Consider the following 14,120-nt stretch of genomic DNA (forward strand, 5'->3'; position numbering starts at 1 on the left):
CAACTTCATGTTTGTTTGTTCATCATTTTCAAAATGAAATTAAAGGATTTGGAAATTTCTGAGAAATGATTTCATTCCTCGTGTAGGACCTAAGCTAGTTGTTCTTTGCTTTTGACTGGTCCACACTCACTGAACCCCAGCTGGGCAGCAAGTCCTGGGGGGACCACTTCCCCAAGACTCCCTCTCAGAGAAGCAGGAGAGCACAGTGCAGCTAGGAACTTAGCTCTGCACTCAGGTGGAACTTGAATTTGCCACTTATGGACAGGGCAACTGAGGGGGAAAATCTAATCTCTGTAGGCCTCAGTTTTGCCATCTGTAAGATGAGGTACTTGGTGCCTGCCTGAAGGGTCACTCTGAGGACTCAGAGACAGAATGCGTAGGAAGCATTCAGCACAGTGCCTGGAATGTGGGGAGCACCAGGAAGTAAAGAGCCTTGGTCATTTCTAGCCTCTGACGTGGTCTCAAAAAGGTCACTGCCTTCAAGCATCCAATGACACAGGTGCCATCAAAGAAGGTGTTTCACACAAGCACTCCTGCATCCTCAGAGCACCACTGAACCAATGTTACCAGAGGACAAAGTAAGGCTTGGAAAAATTACATGATGAGCCCAACAATACACAGCTAGGAAGAGAAAAGGAAGAAGAGCGAGGTCCAAAGACCCCAGCCTTAGCCAAGGAGAGGAGGCCTTGGCTCACGCAGCACCTCAGGAAGAGGAGCCTAGGCCCAGGCCCACCAAGACCATAGCACCCAGCAGTGGAAGGAGCTGTGAGAATCTCCAGGACTGCTAGGAGAGGACCTCATCCCCCCTCCCCCCATGGCTTGAGGGCACATTTTGTCTCCAAGAGGGAGCAGAGTACCTCTACCCCACTCTCCTCAGAAAAGGGGGCTGGGTGTGGTGGCTCAGGCCTGTAATCCTAACACTTTGGAAGGCCAAGGCGGTAGGACTGCTTGAGCCCAGGAGTTCGAGACCAGCTTGGGCAACATAGTGAGACTCCATCTCTACAAAAAATTTAAAAATTAGCCAGGCATGGTGGCATGCCTGTAGTCCCAGCTACTCCGGAGGCTGAAGCAGGAGGGACGCTTAAGCCTGGGAGGTTGAGGCTGCAGTGAGCCATGGTCACACCACTGTACTCCAGCCCGGGTAACAGAGTGAGAACCTGTCTCTGAAAATACCCCTCCTCACCTTGCTCCATCCTGGCCACAATAGCAAGCATTCTGCCAATCTCATCTCACGTAGTGGGGCTCATGGTGAAGCCTAGGCCACAGCAGGAGCTCAAGCCGCAGAGATGCTGAAAATCTCTGGTGGACTGGGGCATTATACCTGAGACCCTGAGGGCTCTTCCTGCTGACTCACCACGATGCCAGCTTTAGGATTCCCTCGGGGCCTTGCATGCTATGGTGAATGGAGTGGGCAGTGGTTGAAGAGGTAAATGCCCTTAGGCCGCACTCCCCATGCTGCGCCTGAATTTGCCCAGAAACTAGGGTGCGTCATGGGTTCTGTGTTCAATAAATCCCAGGATGGCAACTCAAAGCAAAATGGACATTAAAAACTCCGTAACTGGTGCCCAGGGACCCATGTTGCCCTCTGCACACCCTTGTCCACACTTCTATTATACCTGGGGCTCTGCCACTTACAAACGGTGTGACTTCGGGCAAATCTCCATCCCTGTGTGTGCCCCACTTTCTAGAACGGGGATGATAATGCAACCCTTCCATGGGTTGTGGTGAGAATTAAACCAGGGAAGGAATGCAGGGCTTGGCACACAGTATAGTTTCAAGGAAAGCTGACTTTCTGACCCCTCTGTAATGTCCCAGCAAACAGAGCAAAAATGTAAGGCAAAAGATACCGCAGTAGGTGGCCAAAGGCTGGGCCAACTGAACGCTCCACCCGGAAAACCACACATGCCCTGGATTCACGCATCCATTGGCAACATGCACTGGGCTAACCAGGGCCAAGCCCCACATTGGAAGTTGGGGACAGAGGCTTAAGAGCCCTTGCCACTGCCTGCAGGACGTTCCCGGGCCTGTGGGAGGGGCATCTACTCAGTGGGGTCAGCGGCCTTGACGGAAGGCAGCAGCGGGCAGGGCAGGCCCCACGAGCTCCTAACCCACGCTGAGGCTGAGGCCCGGTGTCCTGAAGAAGCCGGCGCCGGAACTAAGTCTGAAAGGACAATAGATGACTAGGTGAAGCTGGAAGGAGTCTAGGCAGAGGACTGTCCACGCGCAAAAGTGCGGAAAGGAAAGAAAGCGGGCGAATGTGCTATGGAACACGAGGATGGGGGTGGTGTCTAAAGAAAAGTTAGGAGGGCATGGATGTCACAGGCAGGGCTGCGCAAAGACAACTCGCTGAAGTTGGCGATTGCATAGCCTAAACTAGAGGGAAATTCCTAGTCTCCGGGGTGCGCTCCAAGCCCGCCGTGGCAGAAACCTATTCCTCCAGCCCGGCGAGCAGAGGCGCAGCGACCGGCCCACATGCTCCTAGTGGGAGGCCGGTCCCTAGGCAACAGGCCCCGGCCCCGCCCGCAACTGCTGCCGTCGCGCCCTCTCCCGGCGGCGCCCTGCCAAGGCACCGGGGTCAGGGAATGCCGCCTGGTTGCCTTCCAGAACATTATCCCGGCCATCTGGGATGAAGAGTGCTGCCCCTGGCGGCCAGTCTCTCGGCTTTCCATCCTTTTTTCTGCCTGGACCTGGACGACCCCAAGCCCTCCAGGAACTGGGCTGGGCCAGCCAGTGAGGGAGAGGCTGGAGAGGCCAGCAGGCAGGTCCTTATTATTATTATTATTATTATTATTATTATTATTATTATTATTATTATTGAGATGAGGTCTTGCTCTGTCACCCAGGCTGGAGTGCAGTGGTGTGATCACAGCTCACCGCAATCTCCACCTCCCAGGTTCAAGCGATTCTCCTGCCTCAGCCTCCCGAGTAGCTGGGATTACAGGTGTGAGCCACCATGTCCAGCTAATTTTTGTATTTTTAGTAGAGATGGGGTCTTGTCATGTTGGCTAGGCTGGTCTCGATCTCCTGACCTCAAGTGATCCACCCACCTCGGCCTCCCAAAGTGCTGGGATTACAGGCGTGAGCCACCGTGTCCGGCCAGAGGGAGCAGGAGGGAGCCACGGAGGGCTTGTATGCAGAGCAGCAACATGAGCAGAACTGGTTTTTCAGTGCTCATGCTGTTGCTGCTGGAGGCCTGCCTGGAGGAGCTGGGCATTCAGGGATCATGGCTTGGGCTGCCTGGCAAAGCTGCGGGGAGCAGGGGTCTACCACCTACCAGGGGAAGTAACCACAGTGAGCCCACGGGAGCAGGAAAGGGCAGGCTGGGTGCTCACAACTTGGGGTTCATACCGGGGAAAGGTAGGAAGGCAGGCCTTCCTGAAAACCAGTAAGCCAGGGGGCAGCACTGGGACAAGCCCCTGACCCCCAGTTCGTCTTTTCACCCCAGCAGGTGCCTCCAAGGCTCCAGGAAAGATGCCGACCAATTTCTGGAGATTCATCAGCTCACAGGCCTACAGGAGAAATGAGAAATCCTCCCATCCTGGAGTCGTGTGAGCATCAACCCCTCCAACAGGACATTACTCTTCTCCAAAGACCAAAGCCTCCTATCTCCCCACAGGCTAACTAAACAACCCATTTCCTTGCATTGGTCTGGAATAGTTGTGGTGTCCATGTGGCCACAGAGACTGTTTCATACTTCTGTGTGTGTGCTGACCAGAAACAGGAAAGCAGCTTTATTTGAGTAGTGCAACTTGGTTGGAAAGTCTTTCAAAATGTGGAGTCTAAGATAAAACTTCAAGTGTTATGAAAAAGTAAGGTTACCAGCCAGGCGCGGTGGCTCACGCCTGTAATCCCAGCACTTTCGGAGGCCGAGGCGGGCAGATCACAAGGTCAGGAGATCGAGACCATCCTGGCTAACATGGTGAAACCCTGTCTCTACTAAAAATACAAAAAAATAAATAAATAAAATAAAACTTAGCCGGACGTGGTGGTGGGCACCTATAGTCCCAGCTACTCAGGAGGCTGAAGCAGGAGAATGGCGTGAATCCGGGAGGCGGAGCTTGCAGTGAGCCGAGATCGCACCACTGCACTCCAGCCTGGGCGACAGGGCTAGACTCCGTCTCAAAAAAAAAAAAGAAAAAAAGAAAAAGAAAAAGTAAGGTTACCAATCCAGCCCCACCCTGCTGTACTGGCAGGTCAGGGGTTCAGTTAGGGCATGGTGATTGATGTCAAGTGCAACCAAAAGGCATGTCCTCTCCCACCCTCTCAGGGTCCTGCAGCACTGTGGTCCCCAAGGGGAAGACCAGCACTGGGGTAAGTGATAGCTTCAGCCCCCAAGCCAGGGTAGTCCCAAATCACCGCATCATCCTGTCCAGGCTGACACCAGTGCTGACCTGCAGACCTCAGGCCTCAGCATGCGTGGTCTGCCCTGCTGAAAACACTCTTATGTCTGTATAGCAGTAACTGAAAAGTTCTCGTGACAGTGCCTGCCTCCAGTGCCTTCCAACAGAGCCCAGACCCTGGGCCCCAGCCACCACACTGACGTAAGAGAATAGTTAGGGTATCACTTCTCAATGATCCCCCCACTACCTATCCCAGGACTTAGGAGGATGCCTGGACACCTCTGCCCACAGGCAAAAAAGGAAGTAAAGTTGACCTGTTCTCTTGGGTGCCAGCCCTTCCCTGGACAGAGAACAGGACACTGCCCTGACCATGGAATCCTTCACACTAGGTCCCCATCCTCCTCTGCACCCTTACTGGGAGTACTCATCTCTTTCTTCTCTGCCTAACTCATTATTGCCCCTTATGATGTGGTTGAGGCCCTGACTCCTGCAGAAGGCTTTCTCTGACCACTCCCACAGCCTCCCTACCTCTCTGTTCTAGTATGAATCCCCTAAGACTCTCTGTCTCTCCCACTAGATGTCATGTTCCTCGTGGGCAGAGCTGGGAACTGTCAAGTTCTGAATCTAGTAGAAACACAGGATGTTTTCTAAATGAAGGTATAAATGCAACCAATGGAAGAAGCCGAGGACCCTAAAACAGAATTGGTTCAAGTTCTGTTTTTTTAAATGCATGTTCCTATGCAGGGACTATGGAAGGAGCTGGAGGAAGGAAACTAAGACATCTTTACATTTTGTGTGTCTACATCAGATTTCCTTAAAAGATCTCCATTGCTTAAAATAACAACAGTAATAATAAAGAAGTCTACTAGCCTGGCCCAATCCCCTCACTTGATAAAGAAAGGGGAGGTAGAATAGGGAGGGCAGGAACTAAGCAAGTGCAGACAAGGCCAGCCACAGGCCACAAACCAAGGCCCCCAATCTCCCCAACTCAGGCTCCTGCCAACCCTACCTTCCACCAGGATCAAAGGGAGAATAAGCCTTCCACAAGGATTTCCATTGCTCATTTTATTTCAATAGCCAACTGTCCTCACAGAAGAAACTGTTCATGTCACAGGTGATCAGAAGCACCATTCTATTCCCTAGGGACTGCATCAGTGCTTATGAACAGCCTACTTTTTAAAGTTGGCAATCACTATAAAAACATCAAATAGTCAAACTAATAAATTTTTTAAAACCAGTGCCCATAATGGCTGAAACTTTATGGAGGGGGAATGAAGTAGCCCCAGCAGCCAGGATGCTTGCTAGTAAAACCCCTTAGAGGAGGGGCAAGGGGCTGTGGCCAGGAAGATGTGGGGGACAGAGCAGCAAGGCAGGATGCTGCAGAACCTGCTGTCAATGACCCTGGTCCTGGCTGCTGGCTCCAGCCACCTGGATGAACTGGAATCTTGATGTCTGTGGTGCCCCCAGCAATCTGGAGGACCAGGCAAAGGCAGCAGAAGGCTGAAATAGATGGTGCCTCCTGTCCTGGAGTGGGGCCTGAGGAAATCAAATACTGCCTCTGGGGCTTGTTCCAATAAATGGTAGTGTAACCCAAGGACAGTTAAATTCATTCCTAAATGGGAGCTTCTCCCAGCGCCCACTCCTCAGAGCCCTGGCCCTCCCCTGGTAATAGCTTCCTCCACACTCTTCTTCAACTGTACAGCGCAGGACTGAAACTTACAAATTGCTCTCCTTCCTCCTATCTTAAACTGGGAATCAGTTGCCATCTATGCTATCTATCAACCTCCTTCCTCCCTACATATCACTGAATGAAGACAAGAAAACTGTTGCTATTGCCCCCCAGTGCCCCACTCTGCTGGCCAGGAGGGCGGGCCTGGGGCCTAGTCGGACTGCTCCTGAGACGATGGCTGGCTGGGCTCACCCGACAGTACCTCTGCATCCTGGTCATCTGTGAAGGACAAAGAAGGCAGCTGGATTTAGAAAGAGGGAAAATTACAACTACCTATTTGCAGATGAAGATTTTCTTTTTTCTTATTTTATTTTAATTTTTTTGAGACAGAGTCTCGCTCTGTCACCCAGGCTGGAGTGCAGTGGTGTAATCTCAGCTCACCGCAACCTCCACCTCCCAGGTTCAAGCAATTCTCCTGCCTCGGCCTCCTGAGTAGCTGGGATTACAGGCATCCGCCAACATGCCCAGTTAATTTTTGTATTTTTAGTAGAGACAGGGTTGCCCCATGTTGGCCAGGCTGGTCTTGAACTCCTGACCTCAGGTGATCCACCCACCTCACCCTCCCCAAAGTGCTGGGATCACAGGTGTGAGTCACTGTGCCCAGCCCAGATACAGATTTTCCATAAGCCTTTCTCATCATTCCCAGCCCTAGGGGAGAATGTATTTTCTTTAACTTGTTAGGCGCCAGGAGCCTGGAATCCTAGCCTTGGCCATGTGATTCAGATTCAAGTTCCAGCTCTTGCTCTGCTCCTCACAAGCTGGGAGGAATTAGCAAGATACTCCACAGCTCTGAACCTCAGCTTCCCCTTCTGTAAAATGAGACGTATCCACCTTGCAATGGCAGCATGGGCACTAAGTGAAACAGAGAGTGATAGGCCACCTTCACCAATGCCTTCATCACTTCAGGTTCTGTTTAATCCTCAGAATCCTCATGAGGTAGGGACCATTATTAGTCTCCTTTTACACATGATGAAACTGGAGCACCAAAGAGTGAATGAGCTTGCTCAAGTTACACAGCTGGGCAAGTGCTGGAGCCAGGACTCACACCCAGGCCACCCAGCACTGGGGCCAGTGGTTTTCAGCCACATGAAACCACCTCTCCAGCTACTGGATCTAGGCACTGCACACACAGGAAGTGTGCAACAGGCCTCAGTTTCCTCTTCAGTAAAATGGTGATACCACCAGACTCCTCTAGCTCATAAGATGGTCTGACAGTCATTTTAAAGGCCTAGTTGAGTTTGTTAGTTCTTTCCAAATCATAGGAGCCCCAGGGGAAGACTGAAAGGAAAAATGTCCTAGAAGCTTTAAAGCTGCAAGGGCCCTCAAAAGAAAACCCAAAACATTTTCACATCCAAAAGTTTCTTCGACCCTCACAGTAACCTAGTAAGGGGGCCCCTTTTATAGTTGAAAAGCCTCAGTGCCCAGGATCATCCAGTGCCCCAGTGGCAGAGCTTGTGAAGGACAGATTCTCTAGCTCCTGGTCTGGTTCCCTCAGAGTGGCCTGGGGCAGAGACACAGCCCCACCACACGGGTTCCTGCTGCTGCTCCAGTCTCTCCATCTGCTCCCCTACCCCAGCTAGAGAGGCCTGGCACCTCTGGTCTTCCAAACGCACCATATGCCTGCTGTCTTCCACAGCACTGCCCACGAGCCAATAAGGTGAGTGAACAGGCACTAGACTGGGAGCTAGACTGAAAAACTCTGTTCAAATCCCAGCTCTGCCATTTACACCCAAGAGAACTGCTGGAGGCCCTGGTTTCCTCACCTGGAATCCCATTCCCACCTCCCTTAGATGTGTGCTTATGGGGACTGGAGGAGGGGTGTAAGAAGGAGCTCATTCTAGGGCTCAACACCCTTTAAATTCCATGTCCCTTCTCTCCACACCTAACCTTTCTTCAGATTAGGTACCTCTTCCTCCAGAAAGTCTCCCTGGCTCTCGCTGAAGCTGGAAGACTGGAGCTCACTCACCAGTGTTCTCCTTGTCAGTATCAAACAGGACGGTCAGTGAGAAAGATGATGGAGGTGGTGGTGGCGGTGGTGGGGGGAGGAAGTGGAGCGCAGAGAGGTAGCCTGGCGGGAGGAACTGGGGCTGCGGTGGAAGCGGTGGAAGGGGCGGCAGTGGTGGCGGCGGCGGCAGGTAGTAGCTTGGCTGGAAGTCTCCTCCTGGTTCTGACGCCTGCACGGCACACACAGCAGAGAGGCGGAGAGGAGAGAGAGTTAGCCAGATGGGCTGACCAAACATAGCTCTCACCCCTGAAATGGGGGGCTCCTGATGGGGTAGATGCACGGCCCCAAACACACAGGCACAGGGCACTTGGAAGGGGGCATTCAGCAAACACCTGCCAAATAAGCAGGCAACCTCAGATAAGCATGGGAACAGCTGAACGGTCACAGTGACAGAGCCCTTCTGTATATGCCAGGGCGATTGTGCTTGGGTGCTCACTATCCTAGGCGGTGGGTTCTATTACTATTCTTGCTGTAATTATGAAAAACAGGTTCAGTGAGATGAAGCTACAGGCCCAGGGCCCCAGAGCTGCTTTGTGGTTAAGGGGCAGAACTGGATCCCAAGTTGGCTGACTCCATAGCCCACTCAGCTGACCTCTGTCCAGCGCTGCTCTGCACTGGGGAAGGGTCTGAACGCATCCCAACCCCACAGGACCCCCTGTCTGGCACATGTGGTGACTTAAACTCAAGTGCCAGGGGGGCCTTTGGGAGAAGAGGTTGGCAATGTGGGTGTAGTGCAGCTGTTTCTGAGGCAAGATACACTGGGTAACTTCAGACAAGTGGCCTCACTGATGAACATTTTGCTGCTTCTGTCCCTTCTTCAAGGGATGGAATCCAACCCCTTACCACAGCACAGGGCCCCATCAGAGGATCTGGAGAGGGGATGACTGCACAGCTCAGAGCTTAACCAAGAAACACACAAATGTCGTAAGAAATAATACTGAGTTTTGGATGTAGTTCCTGTCATTCACTTCTCTATCCAGATGCTTCAGAGCAACACTTCCTGAGCTGAGTTTCATGGAGTCCTGGTGTCCTACAAAGTATTTTTCAGTACTCTTAAAAGTGTTCTTTGTTAAGTGAGTTTGAGAAACCCCATATACTGCTCCCCACATTAGTGGGTCACACATGAGCATATTAAAGGCTTGGAAGAGTCTGCAAAAATCTCCTTAGATTAACTCAGCACTTCCTAACTTCGTTCAACCACCAGGAAGGGAAGAAATTTCACTTTTAAGTACCTACTATGTGCCAGACCCTGTGCTAGGTATTTTACATGCATCGCCTTATCTATTCTCAGGAGCCCTAATAGATAGGTCCTCTCACTCCCATTTTACAGACCAAGACCCGAGTGAGGTCCTCAGAGGTCAGATAACTGCCACGGGTCACATGGCTGGGACACGACGGGGGAGGCAGAATTGGACCCTAGGTCTGCCCACCTCCAGGGCCAGTGCTGTCCTGTGAACAGGAGAGCAGAGGAAGCTAAGCAGCAGCAGGTGGGCAGGGACAGGAACAGGAAGGAGGAAACTGTTCTGGAGAGCACCTCCAAGCCTTGGCAGGGGGCAGCAGGACAAGGATGAAAGTGATTCAGGGGCTCTTGGGTTTGAAACAGCTCACAAATCAATGCCTGATTCTCTCTCCAGACTTGAGAGGGTGGAAGAGAGATTATTAGTGCTTTAATTCCAAGCTGCTCAGCCAAGCATCTCCCTGGATCACAGCTCCTGCCTGGGGCCTGTGGTGGCAGCTCGAGCCCAGATAAACCAACTGAGATCACACTCTTAACAAAGGCCGTCTGGCAGGCCTGTCAATCAGAGCGCTGCCCTGGACGCCAGGCTCCAGACTTCTGTGTGAGCAGACGGAGCGTGCTTTACTTGGCCAGAGCCCCTCTCTTTGTGTGGAGGCTGGAGATGCCTGGCTCTCCCTGGGCAGTGCCCACAGATGTCAGGCAGGCAGCAGTGCTGGTGTGAGACAAGGGCCATGTGTGTTCTACCTCTGTGGGAGGGAGGGAAGGGCAGTGGAAAGCACCTGGGCTCCAGAGTCAGGGCGACCGAGGTGCACGACCCGGCTCTGTCACCAACCAGCTGTGTAACTGGAATCCCAGTCTCTCTCTCACCAGTTTTGTGACCCTGGCCAAAAACTTAACTTCTCTGAGCCTTTTTTTCTCGATGCTACAATGGGGTATAATACCTGCCTTGAAGGTTCAATAGACACCCTGGAATTATCAAGGCCAGTGGCTTTCAAACTTTCTTCCCTTGAATCAGTGGAAAATGATTTTTAAGCACAATCTTACAACATCTAAGATAAGTGGAAGAGCAGCTGCTGCCGCCAGGCTGAAGCAGGAGTGAGGACCCAGTGACCTGTGTGCCCAACCTGCCCGGGTGAAGCTCGAGCCCCATTGGACTGGCTCCACACTGTGCGGCTAATGACTTTCATTAAGGAGAGAGGGGGCTTTTAGCCATCCTAGTCTGGAAGGAGCTGGTAATCAAGGCCATAAAACTCAATCACACCTGCCTCGTAGTACACACCACAGGGATGACCTGACTTTACACACTCGCTCTCAAAATTCCCAGCTTACAGAGAATACCAGCTAACGACTGACCTTTATTAATCTTATAAAAGGATTAAATTTCATTCTTTCAACAGGTATTTCCTAAGGTGTCAAGTGTTTGGGGGAAGGTTTCCGTATTTTTCATGACTCCCCTGAAATGCCACCTCCTCCTGAAAGCCCTCTGCAGTCTCAAGTGTGCTATACCTGTGGGCAGGGAGCCTACCTCTGGTCCTGGCTCTGCCCTAAATTTTGTGGTCCCAGGAAGGTGATATTCCCTTTCTGGAGTCCAGCAAAATGAAGGGCCCTTCTAGCATCAGCATCAGTCAAGGAAGGGGTCATCCTGAACGCTCAGAGCCTTTCAGCCCACTGCCCTGAAAAGCACAGGCCATAGCCCAAGCCGAGTGGTGCAGACCGGTCCACACGTGTGCTCCCAGAGACACACACACTGTGCCTGGGCAGTGCCTAGTCCTCCACCAGCACTCGGGGGCTGGCATGGAGTGGGCACAGTTTATGACAGCTGGCTTCCTGGGACTGAGGATCCATCAAGGCAGCAGGGGCAGACTGGGAGGAGGAAGCTGGCAAGAAGTGAGGGGTGGGACTCACCAAGCCTCCGCCTTGGTACTGGCTGCGGGACACATGCCGGAAGCCCTGCTGCAGGGGGACACCAGGAGGGGCGTCCAGGTAGCCCAGCGGGAACAGGCAGTAGGGGTGCATGCTGGAGCCGCCAGGGTACTCAGGGCCCAGTGCACGGTCCGGGTTGATGTTCAGAGGGCGCACTAAAGAACGCAAGCAAGGAGGGAAGTGTTAGACACCGCTGGGAAAAGCATCCGCAGGGCGGCCCAGGGCGGCGGGGTCATCAGCGCTGCCGTCCAAGCACAGAAAGCCCACCCCGCCCTTCCTTCCGCTGGGCCCTCACTGCATCTCCATCCTCCAGCCAGCCCCACTGCTCTTGGAAAGTCCTCAGCACGGCCATCAAGCCCGCTGTGGGCCGGGGCCGCCTCCAGACCTCCCCGCTGCCCCACACACCGTCAGCCCGCACTCTGCCTCTGTGAGGCCTCAGTGCCGAGCTCCTCCTCCTCCTCCGGGTCACAGTGAACCCGGCCATGGCTCAAGCCCTGGACACCGATTTGTGTGACTCTTTGATCAACCCTGTCCCTCCCACAAGGACAAGGTCCTTGAGGGCGAGAAATGTGACCCGCGTCCTCCATCACGAATGCCTGGCTCATGGTTCGGCTCAGCCCTGCTTGTCTGTTGAGATGGAAAAAAGAAAGGCGGCTTCTCCTAGATCTGCAGTTTCAGGCCTGTGACCCTGTCAGATGGGACGTTCCCTGGGGACCTAGATTTTCCTGGAAAGTCAGGGGGGCGGGACGAGCCTGCGGGAGCCTCCGGACCAGTGCCCTGGCACACAGAGGGCAGGAGCTTGTCCAGCGTCACCCGGGCCCCCGCCTCGGCCTGAGCCCGTCCCACCACACCACCACGGGGGAGACACCAGGAAAACGCGTCCGCACCAAACCCCGGGGCTTCTAAAGCTTCAAATGTACATGTGACTTGAAACTACTTCAATACCAAAAGCTCCAAGGCACAGGGAACAATGTAATTTATGTACAAGGTGAGGGGAGAAAAGAAAGGCAACATCTTTACTGACCAACTGTTCTCGTGTGTGGAGTAAAGAAGCAGGCTACGCTCGCTCACCTGCACGTGGGGAAACGGAGGGAAGAGGTGCGCAGGCGCACTGGGCCAGGGCGGAGCTGAGGGGAGGAGCCTCCCGACCGCGAACCGGGAGGGAAGAGTGCGCAGGCGTCCTTGCGCTAACGTGACGGCGGGAAAATTCTGTTATTCTGGAGGAGGAGCCTCCAGCCCACGGAAATGGCGGGAAGAGGTGCGCAAGCGCAGTAGGACTCAGCTCCTCGAAGCCTCCCCCGGAGGAGGAAGCACTGCTAAGTCGACTGGACGCCATTTTGTTCTTGCATGCCGGAATGGCACAAACTACAGCTAAATGTTAAAAGCCCTCTGAACCGCCCATTCCTTTCTGTTTCTCGTTTCCTTTTTGCGAAAAGTTACCCAATCCAAATCCCTGTTCGAAGAAGGGTTTCTCAAAGCGGAAGGTCCGTTACCCGTGGAAAAACTTCTCTCCACCCCGAACCCCTATGCCAGCTCCCCATCCGGGCTGGCCTGGGCTGCCAGCTCCGGGAGTCGACCGCAGGACCAAGGCCACGACTTACCAAAGTCGGTGAACAGTGGGCCGGGCACGGTCCGCATCGGCCTGCGCAGGTCTAGGGGGCCAGGGTAGCCACTGCCTGCGGCCTCCGCCCCAAAAGGGGGTCCCGCAAGGCTGGGCATCGCCACGGCGGCTCGCTCGCTCGGCTCCACGTGGCTGCGGCCGCCCAGAACCGGCTGGAGGGCTCTCGGGCCGGGGTTCCGGCCCCGCGGGGGCCGCTCGAAGAAGCAAGCGGCCGCGCGGCCCTCGGGTCCCGGGTCGGCGTCTCCGGAGGGAGTCCCCGGGGGCAGCGGGCGGAGGCTCGCAGCCGGGACGGGGACGGGGGCGGGGGCGGGGGCGGGGGCGGCGGCTGCAGCCCCGGAGGCCTGCTTGGGCCCCTGCGCACACAGGGCCGCCTCCTGCTCCTCCTCGGCGGCCTGCGTCTTGAGCACCTTCTGCGCGGCCATGATCTTCTGGCGCTCGGAGATCAGGTAGCACTTCTCGCAGAGGCACTGCTTCCAGCGGCATTTGCCCGCGTGTCCCTTGACGGGCACCAGGAAGCCATGGTTCCTGCATCTCGAGCACTTGGGGGTGCGCACCATTTTGTCGGCCATTGGCAGGGTCAGCCTTCGTAACACAACCACCACCTCTGGGAGCTGCAGAGCAAGTGGCGCTGGGATGAGCCGCGCCCCACAAGTCCCTCGTTCTGGGGACATTGGATACACTTGTAACAAAGCGGCTCGCAGTGTGTCCCGGGAACTGCAGCAGGAACCTTGCATTTTCCCTCCTTTTGGGGGGTGCACAGTTTGGAGAGTTTCTGTGCTTTGGGTAATTAGATGCAATGGATTGGGTTGAATAAATTCTTCATGGGATGCTATTGCATGTATGTCATTTAGCTTATCTGAAGTCTTAGGCATGTAATTTTCCAAACTCTGTTCCCGCCACCGACGGAAGGTATTTGTAACTTTATGAAAGGCGGAGTGATATTCAACGGTCCACAAATTTAAAACTCGGGAGGAATGTAGCTCTCGGTGTAGAAAAATACTGTAAGAGGCAAACTGTATTTCTTCTCCCCAAAGCTGCTCCTTCTGTGGCAGTTCACTTCTCTGCCCTGCAGAGATGCTTCCAGGATATTCCAGAATATTCTCAAGAGTTCAGTGCAGTGTGATGGTTGCTCAAGGGTATGCCCTTACAGTAATTCCCGTTTCTTGAGAGTCTTGATGTAGGAATGCATTTCTGGATGTTGATGCCTTCCAAAGTGAGCATACTTAGAATATTTTAAAGTAAAATAGACAGAATATTGTAGCACT

At 53.7% G+C, this 14,120-nt stretch overlaps 1 protein-coding gene across 1 annotated transcript; it reads right to left on the minus strand.

The window, feature by feature from the left end:
• Nucleotides 1-5,390: 5,390 nt before the first annotated feature.
• DMRTB1 (DMRT like family B with proline rich C-terminal 1) lies at nucleotides 5,391-13,480 on the minus strand. The gene is made up of 4 exons (XM_004025828.5): nucleotides 12,836-13,480; nucleotides 11,217-11,389; nucleotides 8,036-8,243; nucleotides 5,391-6,288 (listed from the first exon to the last, which is right to left on the minus strand). Exons 1-4 carry the CDS (start codon nucleotides 13,422-13,424, stop codon nucleotides 6,221-6,223), a joined length of 1,038 nt encoding a protein of 345 aa, XP_004025877.4. The 5' UTR covers nucleotides 13,425-13,480; the 3' UTR covers nucleotides 5,391-6,220.
• Nucleotides 13,481-14,120: the final 640 nt, after the last annotated feature.

Source organism: Gorilla gorilla, chromosome 1, assembly GCF_029281585.2.
Source record: "Gorilla gorilla gorilla isolate KB3781 chromosome 1, NHGRI_mGorGor1-v2.1_pri, whole genome shotgun sequence".
NCBI classification, from domain to species: Eukaryota; Metazoa; Chordata; class Mammalia; order Primates; family Hominidae; genus Gorilla; species Gorilla gorilla.

Excerpts from the sequence above, each read along its gene's own strand:
- DMRTB1 (XM_004025828.5), bottom strand. The coding sequence starts at position 13,424 with ATGGCCGACAAAATGGTGCGCACCCCCAAGTGCTCGAGATGCAGGAAC. Across the intron at positions 11,390-12,835 it reads CCCACTGTTCACCGACTTTG|TGCGCCCTCTGAACATCAAC; the intron begins GTAAGTCGTGGC and ends TGCGTTCTTTAG. Across the intron at positions 6,289-8,035 it reads TACTGACAAGGAGAACACTG|ATGACCAGGATGCAGAGGTA; the intron begins GTGAGTGAGCTC and ends TGTCCTTCACAG.